The 22,758-nt window shown below is 39.6% G+C and overlaps 1 protein-coding gene across 3 annotated transcripts in view; it reads right to left on the bottom strand.

The window, feature by feature from the left end:
• The window catches only part of FBXL4 (F-box and leucine rich repeat protein 4), a 62,362-nt gene extending 41,335 nt beyond the window's left edge, over positions 1-21,027 (bottom strand). The window contains exons 1-4 of one of the 3 annotated variants that reach the window (XM_014883637.2): positions 20,954-21,027; positions 14,792-14,963; positions 13,614-14,203; positions 4,345-4,690 (exon numbers count right to left, since the gene is read on the bottom strand). In XM_014883637.2, the coding sequence (XP_014739123.1) occupies positions 4,345-4,690; positions 13,614-14,122 (855 nt within the window). In that variant the 5' untranslated portion in view covers positions 14,123-14,203; positions 14,792-14,963; positions 20,954-21,027. Of the gene's footprint in view, positions 1-4,344; positions 4,691-13,613; positions 14,204-14,791; positions 20,514-20,870 lie in introns of those variants that run through there. The other 2 variants (XM_088161985.1, XM_088161984.1) reach the window with 2 other exon arrangements.
• Positions 21,028-22,758: the final 1,731 nt, after the last annotated feature.

Below are 22,758 nucleotides of genomic sequence, written 5' to 3'. Positions count from 1 at the left end.
CAGAATTGAGCTAATTTCATAATGCAGTTTCTCACAAAGAACAGTTTTTACTGTGATTTTATGAAAAATTATGACAATCATTATTTTTTCACACTTTCTTATAAATCAATCAGTAAAAACAAAGTTTATTGGAAAAAACACTAGAAAGAGGAAAACAAAATATAATTTATACAACACTAATTGCCTTTTTAGGCTATGATGGACTAAAACTACAAAAGTACTTCCTCTCCCATTCCCAGGACAAACATGGCACATGCCAGCTTTAAACATGTGGTGAGATCAATGCCCACTAGAATGAACACCTTCAAAAACAGAAGGCTTCCAAATCACAGTTCTCCACAATTCAACAAACAGAAGTACACAAAATTTTGTGCTGAGCACAAAAAGGATCCCAATTCCTACTCAATCCATATTTTTAATATCATGATAGTGCCTGATTGCAGCACTGATCTCACAGGCACATTTTTTGAAACACCAAATAAAAAGTATAACATCTTAAAAGAAAAAGAGGGGAAAACTAAGCTTCTCACCCACTGCAAAGTTTGCTTATAAGCCCAGACAGAATTTCCACTCCTCAGTACAGGGGGAAAAACTTTACCAATGGTGTAGTTTCTAGTAATACTTATTGAACCAGAGGTTTCCCTAGCTTTTTTTCAAGCTTTTTTGCTGAAAAATAGCAAGCAACTGCAAGCATTTGTACCTAATAAAATACCTCCTATGGCTAGAGCACAATAACACACAACTTGGTTTTGTCAGAAAAGAATGTCTGGATGCTGGTCAAACCTACACCAATATCAGTACTTTCTACAAATTTCCTTTTTCAGTTCTTCCATGAAGATGAAATGGTTTTCCAATTAAAAAATACACTGGCCTATGCAAACCACTCATTCGAAAACAGAAAAATGTGCAACTTGCAATTTTTTGACTCTTGCAGCTAGAGCTGCTACAATTTAGAATCCATTTAATTAGAACTGATATTAAAACATGCTTAGGTAAAGGACAAAGGATATGTGCACAAAGAGGCAAAGAGAGAAGGCAAGAAGAAGACGAGATTCTAGGGCTTTTGACATTTGTCAGCATAATTTAAGAAAACACATATCCCTGGTTCCACAACAGTATGACTTGCACCAGCAAGTGCACACACGTTGAATAGTGCATGTGAACACCAGCAGACATGAACAGCTCATAAAGCTTGTAGGCAGCTTTCAGAAAAATCAGCTTCAAGGAATGACAAAGACGTCATTTATATCTTTCTATGCCAGAATTTTTACAAAAACATGTTTTGGACTGGAGCACGCAGAGTCTTCTGACTCTCCTCTCTGGAGAAAAATAAGCTGGGTTTTCAGTAGCCAGCACATTTTGGTGAGTCTCAAACTGCACAACATGTATGCAGGTATTCCTCAGCTTTCCCAAAAGCTCTGAGTTTGTTCAGGCCTTCAGGCCTCAAGTATTCCTACAAAGCCAACTAAGACTAAGGCCTTACTCCTTCCACTTTACAAAGCAGCACAAGCCAGCCAATGAACTGGGAAGACAAGGACATGAAATCTCTCCTCTAAAATCCTTCCTCAATTTTAAGGTAATTCTGGAGAAGAGATCATAGCTCGCACAAGTACTTCACAGCTAATAAGTGCTCGTTAACACCATTCAAGATTAGGGAAGGAAAATTCTCTCACTAGGTCATCCAAAAATTTGCAGTTTCTTCTAAAGAAGCCTGTGCCCCGGAAAGCTGAGCATTTTTCTCTTTTTTAGACAGGAGCAATCTTAAAACGCCTTTAGAGTTCACACTGCAGCAAACCATTCCTAATGCCATTCTGAGGAACAACATACTCTACAAAAGGATAGACTATGGAAGTTTCAGAAATACAACAACGGCAAAATAAAAGACTGAAGGAACTGCTGCCCACTTAGCAAAACCCACTCAGATTGTGTATTTTGTGAATGACAGAGGGTAGTACGAAAAAGCTTCAAACAGCTCAAATATGAAACAGGCATGTTCATGAAAACTTAGGACGGTTACACATTGCCAATCAATATACACCTACAGAAAATGTACAATTTTTCATTTAATGCATCAATCAAAACCGGAAGAAGTCAGCAATTGCCTTACTTCATCCATAGTTTGAACACTTCCCATAAAAATCTGACATTTGTCAGTCTTAAATACAGCATGAAGAGTACTTCTTCCATATCCAATGTGATATGTCACGCTACCAAGTACAACATTTTTGTTGTTCTGATGCCCAACCCTTTCAGCTGGACTAAAAAGTAGGAAACTATGATTTTTGCTGTCACAAAACCAGTACAGAAATAGTCTTTTATAGTTTTCTGATGAATATCCCACCCATATTTTCAGTTTCTTTAAATCAAAGCAGAAGGAAAAAAATGTTCTTGGGATTGACAGACCATATAAATTTATTCATGAAACCAAACGTTAAAAAATGGATAGAAAAGGAAGTTGGTAGACAAACAGAGCAGATGAACACAATGAAGTACATGGAGACAGAAGTTCATAGGAGTAACAAGACTACAAAAAATACTTCCTAAATTAAAATTTTAATATGTGTAATCAACTATTTATGGTTTGATTCAAGGATCTTGGAGGTCTTTTCCAACCTTCATGATCATGTAGAACAGAAAAGAGATTAATCAATTTCTCTGGTATACTAGTATACCACAAATCAATTTATCCAGTCTTTTCAAACAAGAAAAATCCCCACATTCAAATAAAGTTCTATCTACAATTAATTTCCTTGAATTACTAAAATCAACATATTTTCAAACTTTCAAACAATGAGGTACTTTCTTTACTTCAGTACTGCTGTGCAAGAATCAACAGTAAAATATATTAAACACCATGTGTACTCTGAGGTAAAAACAACTAACCAACCACCGTTAGAGCTAATTCATTATAAAGTTAGTACTTTCATTTATTATTCCACTGCATCAAAACAAACAAGCAAAAAAACCAAAACAAAAAAAAAAAACAAAAAAAACCCCAACAAAACAAAAAAAAACAAACAAAACCAACCCCAAACAAACAAACAAAAGAACCCAAACAAACCGAACTCGAGAGGTTTGGTTTCAAGAGTTGTTACATTCTCTTCCACTCTCTTTCCTCTTCACCAGCACTGGAAACTTCTGCAGCCTACTAGGGCACATGGCCACCCAACCATGGCCTTCATGTGTCAAACTGGGGTACTAAGAGTCAAAAGATTTGGTAAGACCAAAATACTATTTGATTAGATCAAGTATTTCTGCAAGCACCCTTCAGTCTGTGGCAACACAACTCACCACACTCCCTTCCCTTCCAAAAGTGAGTCTGGTTCAAGCCACAAGCACTCTGAGCATTTTCTGAGTTACCACAGTGAATGAACACTTGCCAGATTGCAGCACACTGAAGAGCAGGAATAATCTTGTCTCTGCCCAAGTCCGAAGGTCTGACCAGCAAGTAAAGGCTCCTTTCCATGATGTGCCAACAGTTTATTTCAGGAGAGGTGAAAAAAATTGTTTCATCTCTCAATTCTTAACTCCAATCAGGGTACCAGCTTTCATAAACAGCTGCACCCCACTGAGAACTGCCTGGCCTGCACATGGTATTCAGCAATCATACTCCACAATTTCATTATACTGGAAATTAGAGGAAACAAAACACTCATCTACAGACTCTGAGCACATTTGCAACCATCGTGTTGCCAAGGGATCTGAAAGGAGTTAATTCACAACTGTTTTCTCTGCTAATGAAAGAATAAAAAGTAGCAAGCATAAAAAGAAGACAGCATGCAGAAGTCCAGTTATAAGATACTTTACCTGCACCACAATTCAAAGCTTAGTTGGATGGAAAAAGCTCATTTAATAATAATATAAAAATACTATGGCACTTTCAAGAACAAAGCTCTGTAAGTTTTGTAAGAAAGAAAACAGGAAAACAAACGTTTAGCCTATTGCAAACTCCTTCCACTTCCAGATGTCGATTGAATCTTTTCATATCTCTTCTGTATATTTTCTTTGTCAAGCATGAGGACTAAAAACTTACTGGAAAACTGCTAAAAGCTTCTAAGTTCAGGATCTGGAAACTCAAGGCTAGAATAACTTGGTGTAAAAACTGTGTGTGAATGCACAGATTCTTGAGAACTAAGAGTGCAATAACTATGCAAATACCTAACATCCACCCATGGAAGCAGACAGACTTACAGAATTCAGGCATACCTATACAGTAAATGCAGGAGATTCACAAGGAATGCAAGCAACTAACTGAGAAAAAAACAATCGTGACCAACACCCTCTAATGCACCTTTGCATCCTTAATAACCAAACAATGATTGAGAGTAAACATGCTTTTCTTACCTCATAAGGCAGTTTATCAAAATATCCATTAGTTGGCCATTCCCTGAGGGTAACAATGCTGAACTGTTTATTAAGGGTGTCCATTCCACATGCAAATTTTTCTTCATCCTCCTCTTCATCTATATCATTCATATCGATCATTGATGTCTTAAGTGAAAGCACAGGCCTCTCTTTCACACCATGTAGTACTACTGCATCCAATTCAGTGTAATAGTCCAGAAGGGAGCTGTTCACTTCCAGTCGGATCAAGTTTGTGGGAAAGTTTATCTGTTTGATACAAGGTGTGAACTGCCGAGCCTGAGGACCATTCACCTTTGTAGGTGCCTCAGACCAAAGTATTTCCCATCTGTGAAAAAAAGAGACAGACATACAGTACAGGAATTAAAATCAAAGTTACTAAAGCAATTCCTCAGCACAGTAAGAGGGCAACATCATCTGTCAAAAGTATTTAACAAGCAAGAAAAATGGCTGAAAAAATGATTTATGAAATTTACATTTTCCCTAGATTGATAAATATCCTACGGATGAATGTAACAGGACACATTAATTCACAGCCTTAGCATATTTTCCCTGCATCACTAAAGAACAAAATAAGCTGTAGACTCATAGTCACTTGTATTAGTGTTATCTGTGCCCAAGTTCTTCTAACATCTCACAGGTAAGGTAATCAAAACAAATGGATTACTGATGTCTTCACAATGATGGCATGCTAGTCTAAGTACACATGGAACAGTCTTGCCATGTAACCCAAAGAGAGTAATCTAACCTCTTATTTCTATAAAACAAAAGAAAAAACCCCATCACTCAGACTGCTTAATATCAAGCCTGTTCAAATTATAGTAATACAAATTACTAAAAAAAAATTAAATTTTACTTTGTTTATCTGCCTAGGCAAGCAAAGTGTTCCTTTAGAAGCAATTCACTGAAAAATTAGCAAAGAAAGTAGAAACTTCAAGTCATTTTTGAAAGGGTCCTTTGCAAAAGACATCAGAATTTCCAAACTGCTGAATTGAAAAGCCTTTCTCCTCTTTGATCCAGTGACAGACAGAAGTTCAGGGTATGCACAGAACAACCATACATACATCCTTACTTTCACACACAGACCCCAAATTTCCTGCAATAAGTGACAGGGAAACGTGCTGCCAACTGAGTCATCTGGAGGAAGCAAATCTTACATTCCTCAGATCTTCAGCACTCCCAAATCTGCCTAAAGGCCTGAAAACAGAAACATGGTCTTTTATATCTGCATGGGTGCTTAGTCAGTGAATGGAGATCCTTCAGACATTTATGTCCATATTTTTCCTTCCTCAAGTCTACTTAATTCCTAAAGAAGAAAGCCTCCAGCAGTTACTATTGCTACTCCCTTTGACAATATGCTTACCTCGATACTAATCCAGACACTTCTACATGCATGTCATCTATTTCTGATCACTCTAGTTCCAGCTTCAAGGATTTCTCTCAGACTTCTTGTCCTGTCAAATGACTCTCAGAAGCACTCTATATGCTACCCAGTACCTCAGCATCTTGCCTTTCCCTACTGGACACAACTTATTTGAACTTATAAGTATTGCTCAACATTTGTGAGGCTAAGAGGGGAAATATTAATTAGAAAATAAAATCAATCATGCTTTACTTTCAGAACCAAATGCTTAAACTCTTTCCATTACAACAGAAAGCAAAACCAATGTAGGGACTTTCATTAAAACATTGCACACAGCGCATGTAAGGTTTTAAAGTCTGATATTTGCTAGGAGGAAAATTAAGAAAATTAATGCATATTGGCTGAAACTTCCATTTCACAATGGGCATTTTCAGATAGGCACAGATAAATTTTCCTATCCTACACCATGCTGCTCTCCGAGTACCTTATAGTAGAATAGGAGACTTGCAGAACTCTTATGTCCAAAGAAAAAAAAATCCAAAAACATCATGAACTAAAAACAAACATAGAAGTGTAGTGAGCATGGCACATCAAAGTACCAACATAGGAGAGTGGACAGCTCTACCCTAAAATTAACAGTTTTCGTAGAAGAGACATAGTATTAAGAAAATATTTCATTAATTTACGAAATGAATGTCAACTCATGGCAAAGTAATAGCTGTAGTCCCACTGTCACATCCTCTCACATAGGTCGATTCTCTAAGCAAATACTTAGTGCTGGCAAGGCACATGACCTTCCTTGAACACTTTCTGATCACCATCTGACATTTAGCTTAGACACTTCCATGTACCCACTCAAAGTATCCTAAGGGAAACTCAAGGCTATTTTTTCACTAATCTAAAACACATTGGACCATCAACTTCTAGCAGAATGTGTCTGTTATTGACTTCTCCTTTTGGACCCTGGAGAGAGGATTATCTAGCAGCAGCAGAACTCTGGAAAAAAATAATGCATCTGGAGACCTGGGCTCATCAAATTGCAATGCAATAACCAGCTCCCGAAAACAGTAGTCAGTTTCTAGCCTTTGTAATAAACTAGAGAAAAATGGAAGACATGTAGCATGACTTCACAATCTTGTGAAGCTTCACGTTCAAATGCTGATGAACAACAAAACCAAAGTCAAACAAAACAAAAGTCCTACTGTTTACTTTTCATCAACAGCCCACCAATCTAACTTCAAAGGAATTAGCTCTTGGTTTATCTGGAAAACCTCAAGTCTATCAGATTGATTTGATTATGTTCTCTGCCTTGGTGGCACACACAAGAGCAGGCAATAGCAATTTCTCTGAGTCAGGGCTGGTAAATCCTTCCCATGTTCTTCACCCATTACCACAAGTGGAAGTGATCTCTTCCTCTAGGATCACCATGTGACACTGAAATAGGCTGCATGTAATCGGAATGGGAGTGAAGAATTCAGGACCAGTAAAGTCTAACTTACCAAGAGGCTTCAGCAAGAATTTCATTCTTCTGTTCTGGACCATTCTTTTGTTATGGTAATCCACTTAAAAATCTTTCATAAGAAAGGCATTTGTACAGTCAGTCCTGGTTTGAGGATATGTATTAAAATCAGTTTCCCTAAGAAGGTTGCCTGCATCTGTTTCAAGCTTACAACGCTCAATAAACTAGCCCAAAACAAAGAGAAATTGAATCCAAATAAATACCTTTAAAGAAGTCAAAAGATTTCTGCCTCCCCTACAACCCAAGCTAATTAGGTAGCTCTCAAAAAATCAAGTAGAATCAAATGAATTCAGGCAATACATTGTTTGTCCTCCACTCTCGCAGATACATAGTAACAGCTGATCAAGGTTATCACAATGAGAATGCTTAAATCAGAAGGTTTCATCAGCAATGTGCTAGAAAGCCTCAGTCTTCCCAGCAAGGAGTGCCAGGTAAAGTCTGAATAAGATTCAGCAACATCTGTATTATTTTATCTAGTGACTGAAGGAAAGGAGGACATTAAGTGAGTTTCTCCATTCAGTCACGGACTCAGTTTTCCCATTAAATTTCTCACTGTCTCATGAAGACAGACAGGAACTCAATTTTCTCTGATACTAGACTCCATACACCTATGTGGTAAAAGATTAAAAAAAAAATAAATTCCCATTCCTCTTCCTGCACCGTGAAGGAAAATACAGTCTGGTGATTCCTAGGCTGAGAATCATACTGGTAAAGGTCTGTGTCAAATGATAGTGCATATTTAAAGTTTGCCTATTTTTTTTTGTTGACCTAATGGTGTTGGAAAGGTTTTTTAATGGTTAACATGATGCTTGAGCAGACATGGTTACTTCTGAAGAAATATACGTAATAAGAGAGAGTCTTTGGAAAAGGGGCTTCTAGGAATAGGAATCAGGTTTCTCTCCAGCAATACAAGATTAGACTTTGCCTGCAATTGCTGAAGTTTCTTGTATTGTCAAATCAAGATAGGTGTAGAAAGTAAAAAAGCACTACAAGCAATCCAATAAATGCCTTGCCTCAAGAAACTAATAGCTGAGTTAAAATTCAATAGAAGGAAGAGTTCCAGATAGACCAACAAGGAGAATATAAGGAATCTCACAGAATATAACCACATCTTTGATGAAAATGCAACTTCTGCAACAATTATAATCACATGCTGCTCTTAGTCAAGCCATCACACAGCAAAAATCTGTAGATTACCTACAAGAAAACATCTCCTGCCTGCAAACCTGCCAGGGATGCTTCAGCACACTAGTTCAAACCAATTTGGAAAGTGTACCCGTGACCTCAGTTGTGAGCTCATAAACACAAAAGGCAGGGAAGACTGGGAAGACTGGGAAGACCATGAGCACACTTTAAAAGTCATTAAGCTTAAGCTGATAAGCAGAGTTCACAGCAGTCTAATTAAATAAAATAAGAAAATAAGAAGCAAATTTTCATTTCTGTTCAATTCTGAAATACCAGAGACAACAGACAGGACTCCAAGATTGTTCATGACATAAAAGATCAAAAGGTAATTCAACTAATTGCTCTGTCTTTTTAGGAGTTTCTCATAAATGACTATATTCCACAAACCCAGAATTCATTTTTCTATGATAGGCATCTGAACAAGAAAAAGCTGTTTGCCTGAAGACGTCTAAACAAGTTTTAAGTAAGGATGCAGATGTCTAGAACTTGTGTGTTGCACATAGGTGAGATACAGGCCCAAAGGTTCCTTATCACACTCTAATGTGTTGATGGTATCAGCAATGTTTAGGGTGTTTTCATCTGAGATTCCCATGGAATAAAAGGTAGAGTGAAAGAACCATCTGAATGCCACTCTCTACAAGAACTCATGATATTTTACATTCAGTACACTGCCTTTCTGGTTTCACTCCCTTTTTTTAAAAGGGGGGAAAGAGGTTCAAACAAACATTTTGATCCCTGTTCAGGCTGCTTAAATACAGTAACTTTCCCGTTGGAAGGAGAGGGAGCCTTTAATTTTGTCCATCTTCATTAGCCTGCTCCTCTGGCTTGAAGCAGCTTCTGCCTCTATAGGCTTCAAGACTTTCAGAAACAGAAAGAAACTTTGCATACAGTAAACACAGTTTACTGAACACTGAGCCATTCTCAATTTTCTAGTAAAATTCGAAACAACATGAAATTAAACAAATTAAGTAGAAATAAACAACAGGAATACACAAGGCAGAATGGAAGTGGTCCCAGACAAATGATCATGGTATCTCATCCTTGAGAAAAAACCTTTTAAGTGTCACACCTTATCTGCAGAAAAATAAGAAAAAAATTATCACAAAATAATCTCTGCTGAAGAAGCAATCACTGCATAGCAGGAAGGCTGTATGCTATGAAATATCACCCCAAGTACAGCCACAGATTCCAGACTAGCTAGGAATCTCTGATTATGAGCTTTTATAAAAGCCCATGAATATACAGTATCACTATAACAAATATGATATAAAAACAGTCAAATTAAATTTTAAAAGACCACAACAGGAGAATAGGGATCAAATTTTTGTTTCATATTCCAAACTTAAAAACCAAAGTTATTTTTATAAAAGGGAAAAGTTGAAAAACGTATGAAAAAATTATTTTTGACTTGCTAACTCCTATTTAAACAAAGACTAACAACAATTAAGAATATCAAAATGTATCAAAAGGGTTGACACTGAAGAAGCCATTAGGAAATCATCATGAGTAAGCCTTCTGGATAAAAAAAGAAGAAAAAAAACCTCATTTTTCTCATCACAGAAGCTAGCTATAGCTTACCCATCAATCTAATACACCATGAAAAACTAAGAAAACCGTCTTGCTTGGGTTCAAGTCAAGCTGCATTTGTCCCCACCACACATGTATAGATCTCTGCTTCTTTCACTGCTGAAGCTTGGTGACAACTCAGCATTGTCACCAAACCCTACAAACATGGAATGTGCACTAGTACAAAGTCCCACAGCCACATTAGTATAATAATCATAGCACAACACAATCAAAAATAGGGATTGAATTCTTCACCACATAAAAACTGAGACTTTATATTACAACTTTTCCCTAATCTCAGACCATTAATTTTTTCTTGGGTTTTCTGCACCCGGGTAATTCACACAGCAAACCTGTACTTGGAATGTTAGTATAATTTACTATACTAACTCCCTACACTTCTCACCAGTCAAGGTATGAGAGGCACAAATGAAAAGCACAAAAGGTTTCCATGTCTTAGAACGGCAGTTTCTCTGACATTTATTATTTTTAAAACTTGTTTTATTAGGACAGAAGTGATGTTATGCCTTCTGTGTTTAAAGCAGCAAAAGATATGAGAAGACAGAGAATCCTCCAGTTGCTGGATGCCGGTTAAACCATAATGAAAAAAACTTCAAACTAACTGTCCTGTTCTGGCCAGGATTATCTAGAAACAATTACATACCCTCGGAGAAGTAAATGCTTATTCCCATTCCATGAAGATCTGACCCCACCTCTAAAGACAGTGAATAAAGCTCACCTGAAACAGCATCACACTGCTGCATCAAGCTGCAACAGCAGTACTCAGTGCACCACCAACGAAGGAACATGACCAAAGACCATTTTCTGAGCACCTGCATGAGTTGCTCTTTCATGCCATTGAAGCATAAGGTGAGTAATACATTGACCAAGTATGTGGATGTCAGCCATTTTTGAACAAAAATATGTAAAATTCTCTGGAGCAAGAACTGTGATACACTAGCTCCTCACAAAGACTCATGTAGCCTAGAAGTTTTTGTACACAGCAAAGTTTTGGATGAGTTGATGTTTTAAATACTAACCAAAAAGAAAAAATATTACGTGGTTGGAGCAGCATAATCCACTAAACATAACATTTAAGCAAGTCTGAACAGACTTTTTCCTCTCAGCAGTTTTGACTTCACCAATAGTTTGGCCTTCTTTGTATATCAAAAGCAGGAACTGCTGAATAAGAACTTTCCTAATGACCTGCCCTTTCTACATTGGTAGAAACAAATACAGCATCAGCTGATAAAACAAAGCAGCACTGAAAAGTTTAATTGATAATAAACCAAGCATCAAAATCGTCAGAAGAGGAAAACAAGGTTCTAAGTGCCTTTTGAGTAAGTAGGTCATGGCCTTTTTTAACAGAAGAAAATAGTATAGCAGAGCTTCAAGATCAAAACATCAGTTAAACAAGGAATCACCTGAGATTACAGCAGCATTCCATCTTCAAAAAAAGAATTCTTAGCTGATATCTCAGAGAATTTTTGGAAGTAAAAGCAAGAGACCAAGAACAGAAACAGAAAAGAGACTGTGCTCTTGCAACTCTTCAGATTCTCCTCATGAAGGTGAGCAAATGAACAGAGAAGAAATATTGTGTCCCTCATGTGGAGAAAGGGTTCCTTCATCTTTCCTTCAAGACACCATACATAAGACATTTGCCTCCTTTAGAAGTAAAGAGACAAACCAAATGTGCAGATCCAAATAGACAAGTCCTGCTGAGGAAAGGTAAGCAAACAGAAAAAAAAAGGTCTCCCTAACACTCCTCTAGCATCAAGACTAACAAGTATTGAAGAGGCAGCACAGACAGCTCCTTCCAAGGATGCCTGAGACAACGTTTTTCCAACCATAAATGTTAACCTATGCAGGCAGGACAGGGGGTATTCTTGCCCACAAATTAAAAAGCAAGATCCTACAGAAACATCATCTTTTATTATAAAGAAAGGCATCTGAGCTCTCACTCCGACCACACCTCAAGAGAAGTTATAAAGCACATATCCCAAAGTTTTACATTAGTATTTTCACTTTCATCTCCTTTTAGCTCTCTGTATAATTTTCTTTTTTTTTTGGGGGGGGGTACCTAATTAAACAGGTCCTTCAGTTAACTATTTTTGAGCTTTCCTCCATTCTGTGCTCCACCATAAAGAAATAAAATCTACATCATAAAATAAAGAAGTAAAATGAAAGTTCAGAGTAATTGCCCAGTAGTCCTTTTAGATTAGGTTCTGAATTTGAAAGTCTTAAAGCTACCTTCACCACATACCATTCTGTAAATAAGTTCTGTATTACAGTGCCAAAAGCACTCATACTTCTAAAGTTAGTTGGCCTATTATTATTATTTTGACCTATCACTTGAATTCAGACATTCCTTGAATTCAGTTGTTTACTTCAGAACTACACAACATACTCTCATTAGACCTGTAAAAAAAGCAACTGCATTTAACCACATTAGATGACAAAATCATACGAAATATATCAACTAGGAATTTTTAATATAAACCATGACAGCTGATTTTCCAAGGATTTTTGAATGAACATCAATAGCCTAGTATAAAGAAGCAAGGGACAGTAAGTTAGACCTAAAAATATAACTTTTAGTGGCATCTGTAAAAGGCAAGTCAGTAAAAAGTCACCCAACATCCACACAATCACTGCTTATACCACCAAAGTGTGTATATCATAGCAATATAGTATTCGTTGGCATACTAATCTTTACAGGACACATTTTGTTAAGTATTTCTTCTATCAGCTCTCCCTTCGTTTATGTCTTTGGTATAATTTCATTTCTTTTTGATATAGAATTCAGTTGCATATACTGATGGCTTTTCCCAAAGTTTTTTTTCACAACTACATGCTTTGACCCGTTCACTTTCTTCTTCTATTCCTATTATCTCACCTCCTCACTAAGAGCTTCTCACCTCGCAGTGTTTTTCTTTACTATCTTACCATTCCCCATTCCCTGATCCTGCAAGTAGAATTTCATCAAGACTTCCTAATATAAGGAAAATCAACAGGATCAAATCTGCTTCTTTTAGCTGAAGTGAGTGTAAAAACAAATTCAGCTCACGCCCTTTGACCGATCAAAAATAAAGATCAGACAAATGGCATCACCTTTTATTTGACTGCTCCGTACTTCTGGTTTCAGCTTCATTTCCATATGAATAGTTACAGTGCTTGATTGTACCATACATGCAACCTAAAGCATGCAGAGAAGAAAAAGTCCATGGCTACTTGAAGCAGGATGATACAGCAGCCACAAATCCTCAACCTCTTTTACACAATTTCCTCTTTCTACTGGAGGAAGAGCTCAGACCTGCCATCTTAAAACTAGTGTTTTATACAGACATAGTAATTATTGCCCATAAAAATTCCAACACCAAAACTATCATCACACAAATTAAATTTGATATTAGGAGATGCATTAATTCCTACAAAACATCTACGTCTCTGAAACTGCTATCAAAACAAGTCACCACAGTTTTAAAAACATGAAGAAATAAAGAAAATTTTAGTGGGTCAGATAGAAAACTGATAAATAATAGGAAGCAAAGTTCACTAAACAGCCCTATTTGTAGCATTTAACATCTTTCAGAAAATCATAAAGAAGAAAAAAATTACCTTACTTCAGCCGGTGGATTTTGTGAGTAAGGATTTGCAGAGCATGCCAAAATCCTGACTACTGCTCCAGGGTGATAGGTTTCCAGAATGTGCACTGCAGTGGGATAAACTGGCTCTTCAAAAGCAAGTTCCACATAGTCTTGGCTACAGAAGGTGGATGGTGTCCTCTTGAAAGGCAGCCGAGCACTCGGGCAATGATCCCACCAGGTCCCGTAAGTTCGAAAGACAGCAGTCTGGGTGAAGTCACCAGAACTAGGGTACACGTTGGGAATACCCGCTAAATTCCACATGGTATACGACATGCTGTTCTCACTGCCATAGTGAGAGCTGAAATCCAGCACTTCTTTGGCATACTGAACTATTTCAACATTGATAGGTAAGGCCCGGGTGTTAGATTCAATAGCCCTCCGACTGTTCATTTCTCCTCTTGTCGCTGTCCTAGCTCGGCGCCGAAGGCACATGTAGTAAAACATGCTCAGAACTGTTAACATGGGAAACACTGGTGACATTTAGATAGGGCTTAGGAAGGTGCAAGAAGTCAGGAGTCCTTTATAAGTTGCATTAACTGCTTGTGGTGTTTTGAAAAAGAGCTGATAAAACAGAATGAATAAACACAGTGAGCAGACACAGCATCCTTAGAAAGCAATTTGTGCTGTTTTGAATATCATGTTAAACAAAGTACTACTACTAAAATATTAATAAATTATTGTATTTTATTGTAAGACAATTGTTCAGTTGGAAGCTACTAAGTGCAGCTTCCCGTTTACTTTTTACCTTACTTCCCATTTATTTTTTGTTTACGAAAAGAGAAGACTATGAAGAAACACTAGCTAAAATCAGCCCTCAAGCAACAAAAAACTAATGGTCAAAACAAACATTATCTTTAGGGATTTATTACAAGAAAAAAAAAATTGCACTGGCTCAGGGAAATTAATTCAAGTATGATATGAAATTTGGCCCACGCTGTAAACAACTGTGAAAGCATACCTGAAGATAAACCTTCCCACTGTGAAGACACAGTTGCTTAAAACCATTGTGAATGGTTTTCCTTTAAAAAACCAGTGTAAATGGTTTTCAGAGTGAAAAGAATGAGCTTTTAGGCTGTTAACCTAAACTTAACCCACTGCTTCCTCTATCAGAGTGCTAATCTGAAACAGTCACAAAAATACCACTGTTACCGTTTGAAGTTGTCCATGACAGCACACACCAGTGACAGAAGGGTCACCAGCCTCCTGAAGGATGCTCAGAATTCACTAACAACATCATCTTCCTTTAAACCATGCAACAGACGAGGTCTTCAAAAGAGTCCTGGCATCAGGGGCAGAAGTCCCCATAGAAAGCATTTTAATTCTGATAAGAGAATTAAATTTAATTTCATTAAAGTAACAATTCAGTTAAACACAAAATGTACTAGATCTGCATACTTAAAAAACCCAACACAAAATATACTATTAATTAAGGATACCAATGTGTTTTACACAGCCTATACCAACACAAGTAAAACAATCAAATAAGCAGGTTTAACAATTAGAAAAAGCTAAATTAAAGGTAAGTTACTTTATTAAAGTTTTCTGTTTACAACTGTGAAGAAACATTTATAGCTGAATGTTCTCTACAGGACACAGGAGGGCTGTATCATATTCCCTACTAATAAAGATCCTCTTACATATGCTTGTCCCACATTGAGCAGCTGCTCCATACCTGCGTGATGTAAACTGTGAGTTTTACCAACGCACAACGAAATGTGCAGTGTATTCTCCAATTTCTGCTGGCACTACACAACACACTCGGGCTATGAATTCACATCCTCCAGCACCACAAACTGTTCCTCACAAACTGGCCTGCTCATTAAATTGTCCATCAGCTTTACTAAGAGAGAATAAGGAGTAATGCCTGTAACCTGTTGGAGGCCAAAAGAGGGATGACTAAGCATGTCTCAAAATAGAATAAATGTTTCTTCAACAGCCCCTGCTGGAGCTGCCGCTTAGATTACCACAGGATACACACTGTGGTAATCTCTGAACCAACAGATGTAACCCTTCTATTGCAGAAGCACCTCAAGGAATAACTACCACAATGCTGCACACCACCAGGCAGACAAACCACGTATTTAATGTTTATAGTGGGTACAAGTGAGACCCTACTACAGCGTTTTTGGAAGCATAAGCTTAAAGTAGGGTAAATAATGAAACAAATGGAAACTTTTTAAAGTCTCTACATTGATCCACAGTGTGTTTTTTGGGTCAGTTGCTTGTTCCCATACTCACAAACACACAGAGATGTACAAACAGTTCTCTTTCGCGTGAACGTTTCCAGCAAGAAGGCACTTGTGGCAACAGATAAGGCCAGGCTGCACTATTTGCCCATTTTGCTCATGACAGAAAGAAAATTTACTAATGAAGCACTCGATTCTCACTTTCTTGCCTCTCCTATTATTGGCTTTTTGTTTAGTTTCACATGTTGGCGTAGCTGTCAACAACATGAATTACTCCTGATAGTCAGTAAAGGGAATGCATTAAGACAATATGTCGGATTTACTTCAAGCTCCCCTGGAACGCCAACAACCAATAATAATATCACATTTTCCACAAACAACCCGAGTCAGACACTGGGAAAAAAATCCCTGAACCCCTCCCCCTTAAGAGAAAAAAAAAAAAAAATCCAAACAACTCTAAACTGAAATTTGTTATTTTTTCAAAGCAGAGATACTTTGATGTAAGATATAAGTAAAGATTACAAATACATTCTCCTTCTGGACTTTTCCCCTCTTAAAAAGAAGGATCTATTTAAAGAACATGCCAACATACATTAAACTTCAACAAACGTTCTGCTATCAAGCCCTGGAATCATGGCTAGATCAGCATATACACCACCTTCAAACTCAAAATTTTACTGATTAACATGGTTTAAAGGCTGCTCCATGGAAATTATGGCTTTACAGATCTCAATTTTAAGAATAATTCAGCTGTGGTACTTCAAGATCAGGTGGGAATCACTTATCTCACATATGCAACCCACACAACTTCACATCTGCACTGCAAACTCCAGGCTTTGGTCACAGCCTGCAGCTCTTGTGGCGCTGCTGTAAAACCAGGCTGTGCTCCTTATCTAAGCTTGCCCAAGAGCAGCAAAACCATCCAGCTGTTCAGGGCTGTATGGCAGCTAGCTGGCCAGTTTAAGCCAGGTCTAACAGAGGAAATAACCTGAAATCATGCTGCAGATGTTCCATTAGCGGTAATGTTAATTCGGGTCATTCTCCCCCTAGCAATCTGATGATTTCATAAAACCTGTAAAAATTTGGAATCCTTGACACTGACACAACTTTGCCAATTTTGGCTGGCATTGGTCAACAAGGTCAAAAGTAAGTAAGTAGGAACAGAAAGCTTTAATGAAAACTTTTTAGTCTAAGCAATAGAAGTGGGGGCAAATTAGCTTTAAAGAGTTAAAAACAATATCAGATATAATAGTTTATAACATGTAAGACAATACTATTATAAAAGAAGGATTAAATAACCGTTAGGACTACAATACAAATAGGAATTATTCTTCTGGCATTTCAAAAGAAGCATTAAGAATTGTGTGGAGTTAAAAGACGAATGAAAAATTGCTTCAGAGGTTAAAGGATAATAAGCTAGTGAAAGAATTACATTAAATACAGATCAGTCGGGGCAGATGACACAAAGAGATTTTTTCAGGAACTACCAGAAGTCAAGCTGATTTCTAATTAAAAGGATTCAACTTGGCAAAAAAAAAGATAAAATGCAGACTCAGGTCTATGCAAAGCATCAAGATAACAGTTCTGGAGCTCGTGTACATGCAAAGTTTATGTCGAAAGCTCCCCCCTCCCTCAAATTGCTTGAAGATTTTAAAGAGATTCACCCAGGCCCATACAACTATGCCTTCTGATCTCTGGCTGAGTATTTGGCCCGTTGCATATTATTTTTTTTTTTTTTGTACAGGTATAATTATGCCAAACTAAAGCCTAATCTTTTATCCTCCTCCCAAGGAGGATAAAAAGACACACTTATAAGAAACCTTCCATCTTGTGCACCATGCAGCCCATCCCTCTCTGCTTCACAGACACCTTTACACTGGCACTGCTGGGGAGCCAGATGAATCCTGAGGCTTGCCCAGCCACACATGAAACACTCTTGCAAGCACCTGTAGTTTTCAGTCTGTTCTTCCCCCCAAACCATCTTGGGTCAGTGCCTGCTTTAGGGGGCAGCAAGACTGCACAGGTCCCAAGTCAGACCAGCTCAAAGGGCTACCAAAATATTATCTCTACTTTTACAAGACAGACAGGACTCGAGAGAACCACTCTGGACTAGACCTGAAATAAAACTTTTTTTTAAGAGATATTTTCTTTCAAAATACATTAGAGTCCATCACATTATTTACAGTATCTCCTATCCAGACTATTATTTAATTGGTAACTACTTCCATTATACGGGCAAACTCCTTTTTTCTAATCTGCATAACCCTTCTTCTCTTCATGCTATACATACAGAAAGACTGTCATTCACTATTTCCTTCTTCCAAGGACAGCAAACCTTGATGAAGTAAAATGTCTTACAGCTTCTGTACAGATTTAATGGGAAAAGGCACTAATTAAGTTAAAGCATTCAAAAGCACTAGATCTCAGTCTATTTTGCCTCTTTTTACAGGGAGTTTTTGTATACAAATCTATTTTCCAGCTTTGAAGCAACCTATTCAATTAATGATTACTTGAAAAAACAGTATGAAGCTGAGTCAGGGCAGGTTTAGGCTGGGTATGAGGAAAATGTTTTTCACCCAGAGGATGGTTGGGCACTGGAGCAGAGTGTCCAGAGAAGTGGTGACAGCACCAATCCTGTCTGAGTTCAAGAAGCATTTGGACAATGCTCTCAGGCACATGGTATGACTGTTGGGAGTGTCCTGTACAGGGCCAGAAGCTGGACTCAATGATCCTGATGGGTCCCTTCCAACTCAGGATATTCTATAATTCTACCTATTCATTTTGGTGTTTGGCAAATGCAATTCCTCAATAACCACCATTTTATCCCATACAAGCAGAAAGAGGACAGAGTTATTCACCAACCAGACTGCTGAGAAAAGGTGGGAAGTACACAGAAAAATACTTGAGATTTCAAGGGGCTGTGAAATGAAGGATGTGTGTGAAAACATAGCAAGTAACAGATACTAGATTTAGGGGGAAAAAAAAAATATATGGCACATTTCATCCCTCATCCCTGAGCCATCCCTGGAAAACGACATGATAGGCAAGAGTTCATACTATTTCAAGAGAAGCAAATGTTGTACATGCAAGTCATGCATACACCAAGTTGGATTTTTAAAGCCAGTGAAGTAATAATTCCTGTTTACACCAGCTCTGCTAATCTCACATTTGGGAGCAAGTGAGCGGTTTTCTTTCATTTGACTATAAACCAAACAGCAACATTGACAAATCACAAAGAATGTATAAATGGCAAAAACAATAGATTGTATGATCACTAAACAAAGATTAATGCAATTTAATATGTGTGCCTTCGATAAAAGACAGTAGATGGGAAATCTCTTAATTATCTTTGTACACTAACGCACAGAGGGAATACTGGATCCTTACATTACAGTCTAAACCAGAATACTTTTACCAGAGGTTAGCATCTCTTGCTGTTAATTACCTAGATTATACCAACATCTACACTCAACTTGTTGAAAGTAGAAACCATTATTAATTAAAAATTAATAAGCTCTTACAGTATACTTCAAACTCAGGGCCCATTTGCTGTGTTTCTTCCCATAATATATTCTGGCACAAAAAAGGAGCCATTTTACACATATATAGCCTATCATTTTACTGTTTAAAAAAACATTGGAATATATGGCAATTTTATCTATCTAAAATCTTGTGTTGTCACGAGCACCAAAACGTGCAAAATCCAAGATTTCAAATTACTTCATTGACTGCATTCCTGCTAGGACCAGACTAATTCTGTGGTTTAGCATTGAGATACAATGGAGACAAAAGTTTCTTCGGCACCTATTATACATTCAAAGAGGCCACCCTGTCTTATGGAGGTGGCTTTCCCAGATAACAGAAATAGTTTCTCAACATGAGTAAATCATCAGGTAGAACTTTCTATTAACAGCTTGAAGTTACCAGCATTATACCACTTCATTCTGACCAACTACCCTTCCAACTGTGGTGAAACTCTCCTCTGCATAAAAATAAAAAAAAAAAAAATTAAAAATTCCCTACACTACTTTTAAAAGGGAATTTGTGTGCGTTTGTATTTTCACTTTTCTCTTGAGATATCATATCGCCTCTCCATGCAGGCATACTCTGTACAGCATTTACTTGCTGGTCAGGTGCTTCCTCACTGCACGGAGTACAGCTATTAGGCCATGTAGTTGTTATCTCCCACTGCCACAGAATTACTGAATCAATTGGGTTGGGAAAGGTCTCTGAGATCATCAAGTTCAACCTATGACCTAAAACCACCATGTCATCCACACCATGGCATTAAGTGCCATGTTTCCTTAAACACCTCCAAGGACAGTGACTCCATCACCTCCCTGGGCAGCCCATTCCAGTGTCTAGTCACCCCTTCCGTGAAGAAATTCTTCCTCGTGGCCAACCTAAATCTCCCTTGGTACACCTTAAGACTGTGCTCTCTCGTCCTAATCATGTCCATTCACATCCAATTGATGTCCATTTGTCAGCCTGCACCGACGGACTGACAGCAGCAAATAACAATCCACAAGAAGAGAAGCACCCCAAAGTACACACCTAAAAATTAAAATAAAATAGTATTGCTAGTTCAGCTCCTATCCTGCTTTCTGTCGTGGTGTGATCGGGCAACTGGGTGAAGCCGTGTAAGTGTGTAACACCGCAGGGACCGAGCTGCGGCGGCGGACCCGCAGGGGAGAGGAGCACAACCCGTGCCCATCCCTGCCCGCTTTGTCTGGTCCCAGCACTGTTGCTCCCCTCCTCCCTGCTCCATCCCATCCCTACCCCTTCCCACTCCTTGGGGCCCGCGCTCGCTACCGACACGGGCAGCTCCCTTCCCCAGGGGGGCAGCTCCCGCCGAGGCCCAGAGACAGCGGCGGGCAGATGCGGGCGGGACTGCCCGGTGCCGCCGCTGCTTTCCGCGTTCCCTCCCGACAGCACACCGGCCCGGCCAGGCTCGGCCCCGCCAGCCTCCCCGGGGCGGGCGGGCGGACGGGGAGCGCACACCCGCGGCCGCCCGCACCCGCCGCGCAGGGCCAGTCCCGCACCGGGGCTGCTGCAGGGCCCAGCGCTTCGGCCCCACCGCTCCCGCCCGGCGCCATCGCCGCCGTCGCCGCCGCCGCCACCCTACCCCGTCCGGAGGGCGGAGTCGCCCGGGCCGCCGGAGCCGCCGCCGCGCCGGGCGCCACCGGAAGCAGCGCGCACGGAGGGCGGTGGGGGCGGGAACCGGGGGAAGCGGCGCGGCGGGGGCGGGGCCGCCGGCTGCGCCTGCCCGAGCCCCGGCGTGGGGCGGGCCCGCGCGGGCCCCGCGGGCAAGGAGCGCTTGTCATGGGGTAGGGGAATCCAGGAATTATGAGGGTGGGAACGGCCCTTAAAGATCATCAACCCCACCGCCATGGGTCGGGACCCCTAGCACTAGACCAGGTTGCTCAAAGCTCCGTCCAGCCTGGCCTTGAGCAATGCCAGGGATGGGGCATCCACAGCTTCTCTGGGCAACCTGTTCCAGTGTCTCATCGTCCTCACAGTTCAGGATTTCTTCCTAATGTAGAACATAAATGTCTCCTCTTTTTGTTTGTACCCATTGCTCCTTGTCCTATCACAGCAAAGACAGATGCAGAGTCTCTCCAGCTGCCCTGTCACCCCCTTCAGATACCGGAATGTTGCCATGAAGTCTCCACGAAACCTTCTCCAGGCTGAACACCCCAACTTTCTCATCATTCCTAGGGGAGATGCTCTAGTCTGGACTTGCTTCAAAACTTTCATGTCCTCCTTAGTCTGGGAACACCATAATTGTACATAGTGCTCCAGGAGGGATCTCAGGAGAGCAGAATAGATGGGGAGGATCACCTCCCTAACCCTGCTGGCTGCACTGTTTTTGATGCAGCCCAGGATTCCATTGGTTTTCTGGGCTGTGAGCGCACACTGCTGGCTCATGTTGAGTTTTATATCAGCCATCACACCCGAGTCTTTCTCTGCAGGGTGGCTCTCAGTCACTTCTCTGCCCAACATGTTGGTGTGTCTGGGATTGCCACAATCCAGGTGCAGGACCTCACACTTTGCTTTGTTGAACTCCATGAGATTCCCACTGGCCCACCTCTCAAGTGTGTCTGGAGGATAAGTGTCAAGTGTTCTGGAGGGGATCCCTTCCCTCCAGGGTGTCAAATTATTGTGGTGCTGTGGTTTGTGACTCAGGCCCACTGTGCTTTGTGTCTTGTTACCTCTGCAGGCATGAAGGCCGTGGTGAGGTAGGTGCTGTGAGCCCACCCCACTCCTGATGAGCCCTGGCTTGGTTTCTCACAGAGCTTTTTACCAGGCAGTGTGCCTTGCCCTAGCCCCAGGATAGCCGGGTTATGCTTTCAATGTCATGTTTGAGTTCCTAGCATGTTGTAAAGGCAGCTCTGTTTTAAATGATCTTAATGAGTCCTTACTCCAGCACACTGTGGTGCCTCTTGGTTTGCTACCTGGCATATTGCCAGGGAAGTGTCATGTAATTTAATTTGGTACACGTGTCCAATCATGAACACTTTCTCTCCCAACCAGCCCTTCCAGTCTGAGCTTCTGCAATGATCACCAAAATTGCAGTTACTCCATCTGTTCTCCTCAGGTCTCCGGCAAGGTTCCATATTAGATGGTACCTGGGATCATTCAGTTACACTAGAAAATAGAGTTGCTGGCATGTACTAGGTGGTCAAATATATTCTAAAAATACATAAAATATGCAAATAATTGCTATGTAAGGTGCTTTTTGTATAATGCTTTAATATAAATTCTATGCATTTATAATACATTTCAAATATAGAAATCTATAAGTTTAGTATAAAATACATCTTGGCTGCTAACTGCACTGGCAGACAAGCCACTGCACAACCCTGATTTCCACAAGAGGCATGCCAGGATGACCAGTTTATAGGTGATTCATACACCTGCATGCACCTG

This window comes from Sturnus vulgaris, chromosome 3, assembly GCF_052056855.1.
Source record: "Sturnus vulgaris isolate bStuVul1 chromosome 3, bStuVul1.hap1, whole genome shotgun sequence".
NCBI classification, from domain to species: domain Eukaryota; kingdom Metazoa; phylum Chordata; class Aves; order Passeriformes; family Sturnidae; genus Sturnus; species Sturnus vulgaris.
The sequence above is the reverse complement of the archived record's forward strand: the minus strand, read 5'-3'. Positions and strand labels throughout refer to the sequence as shown.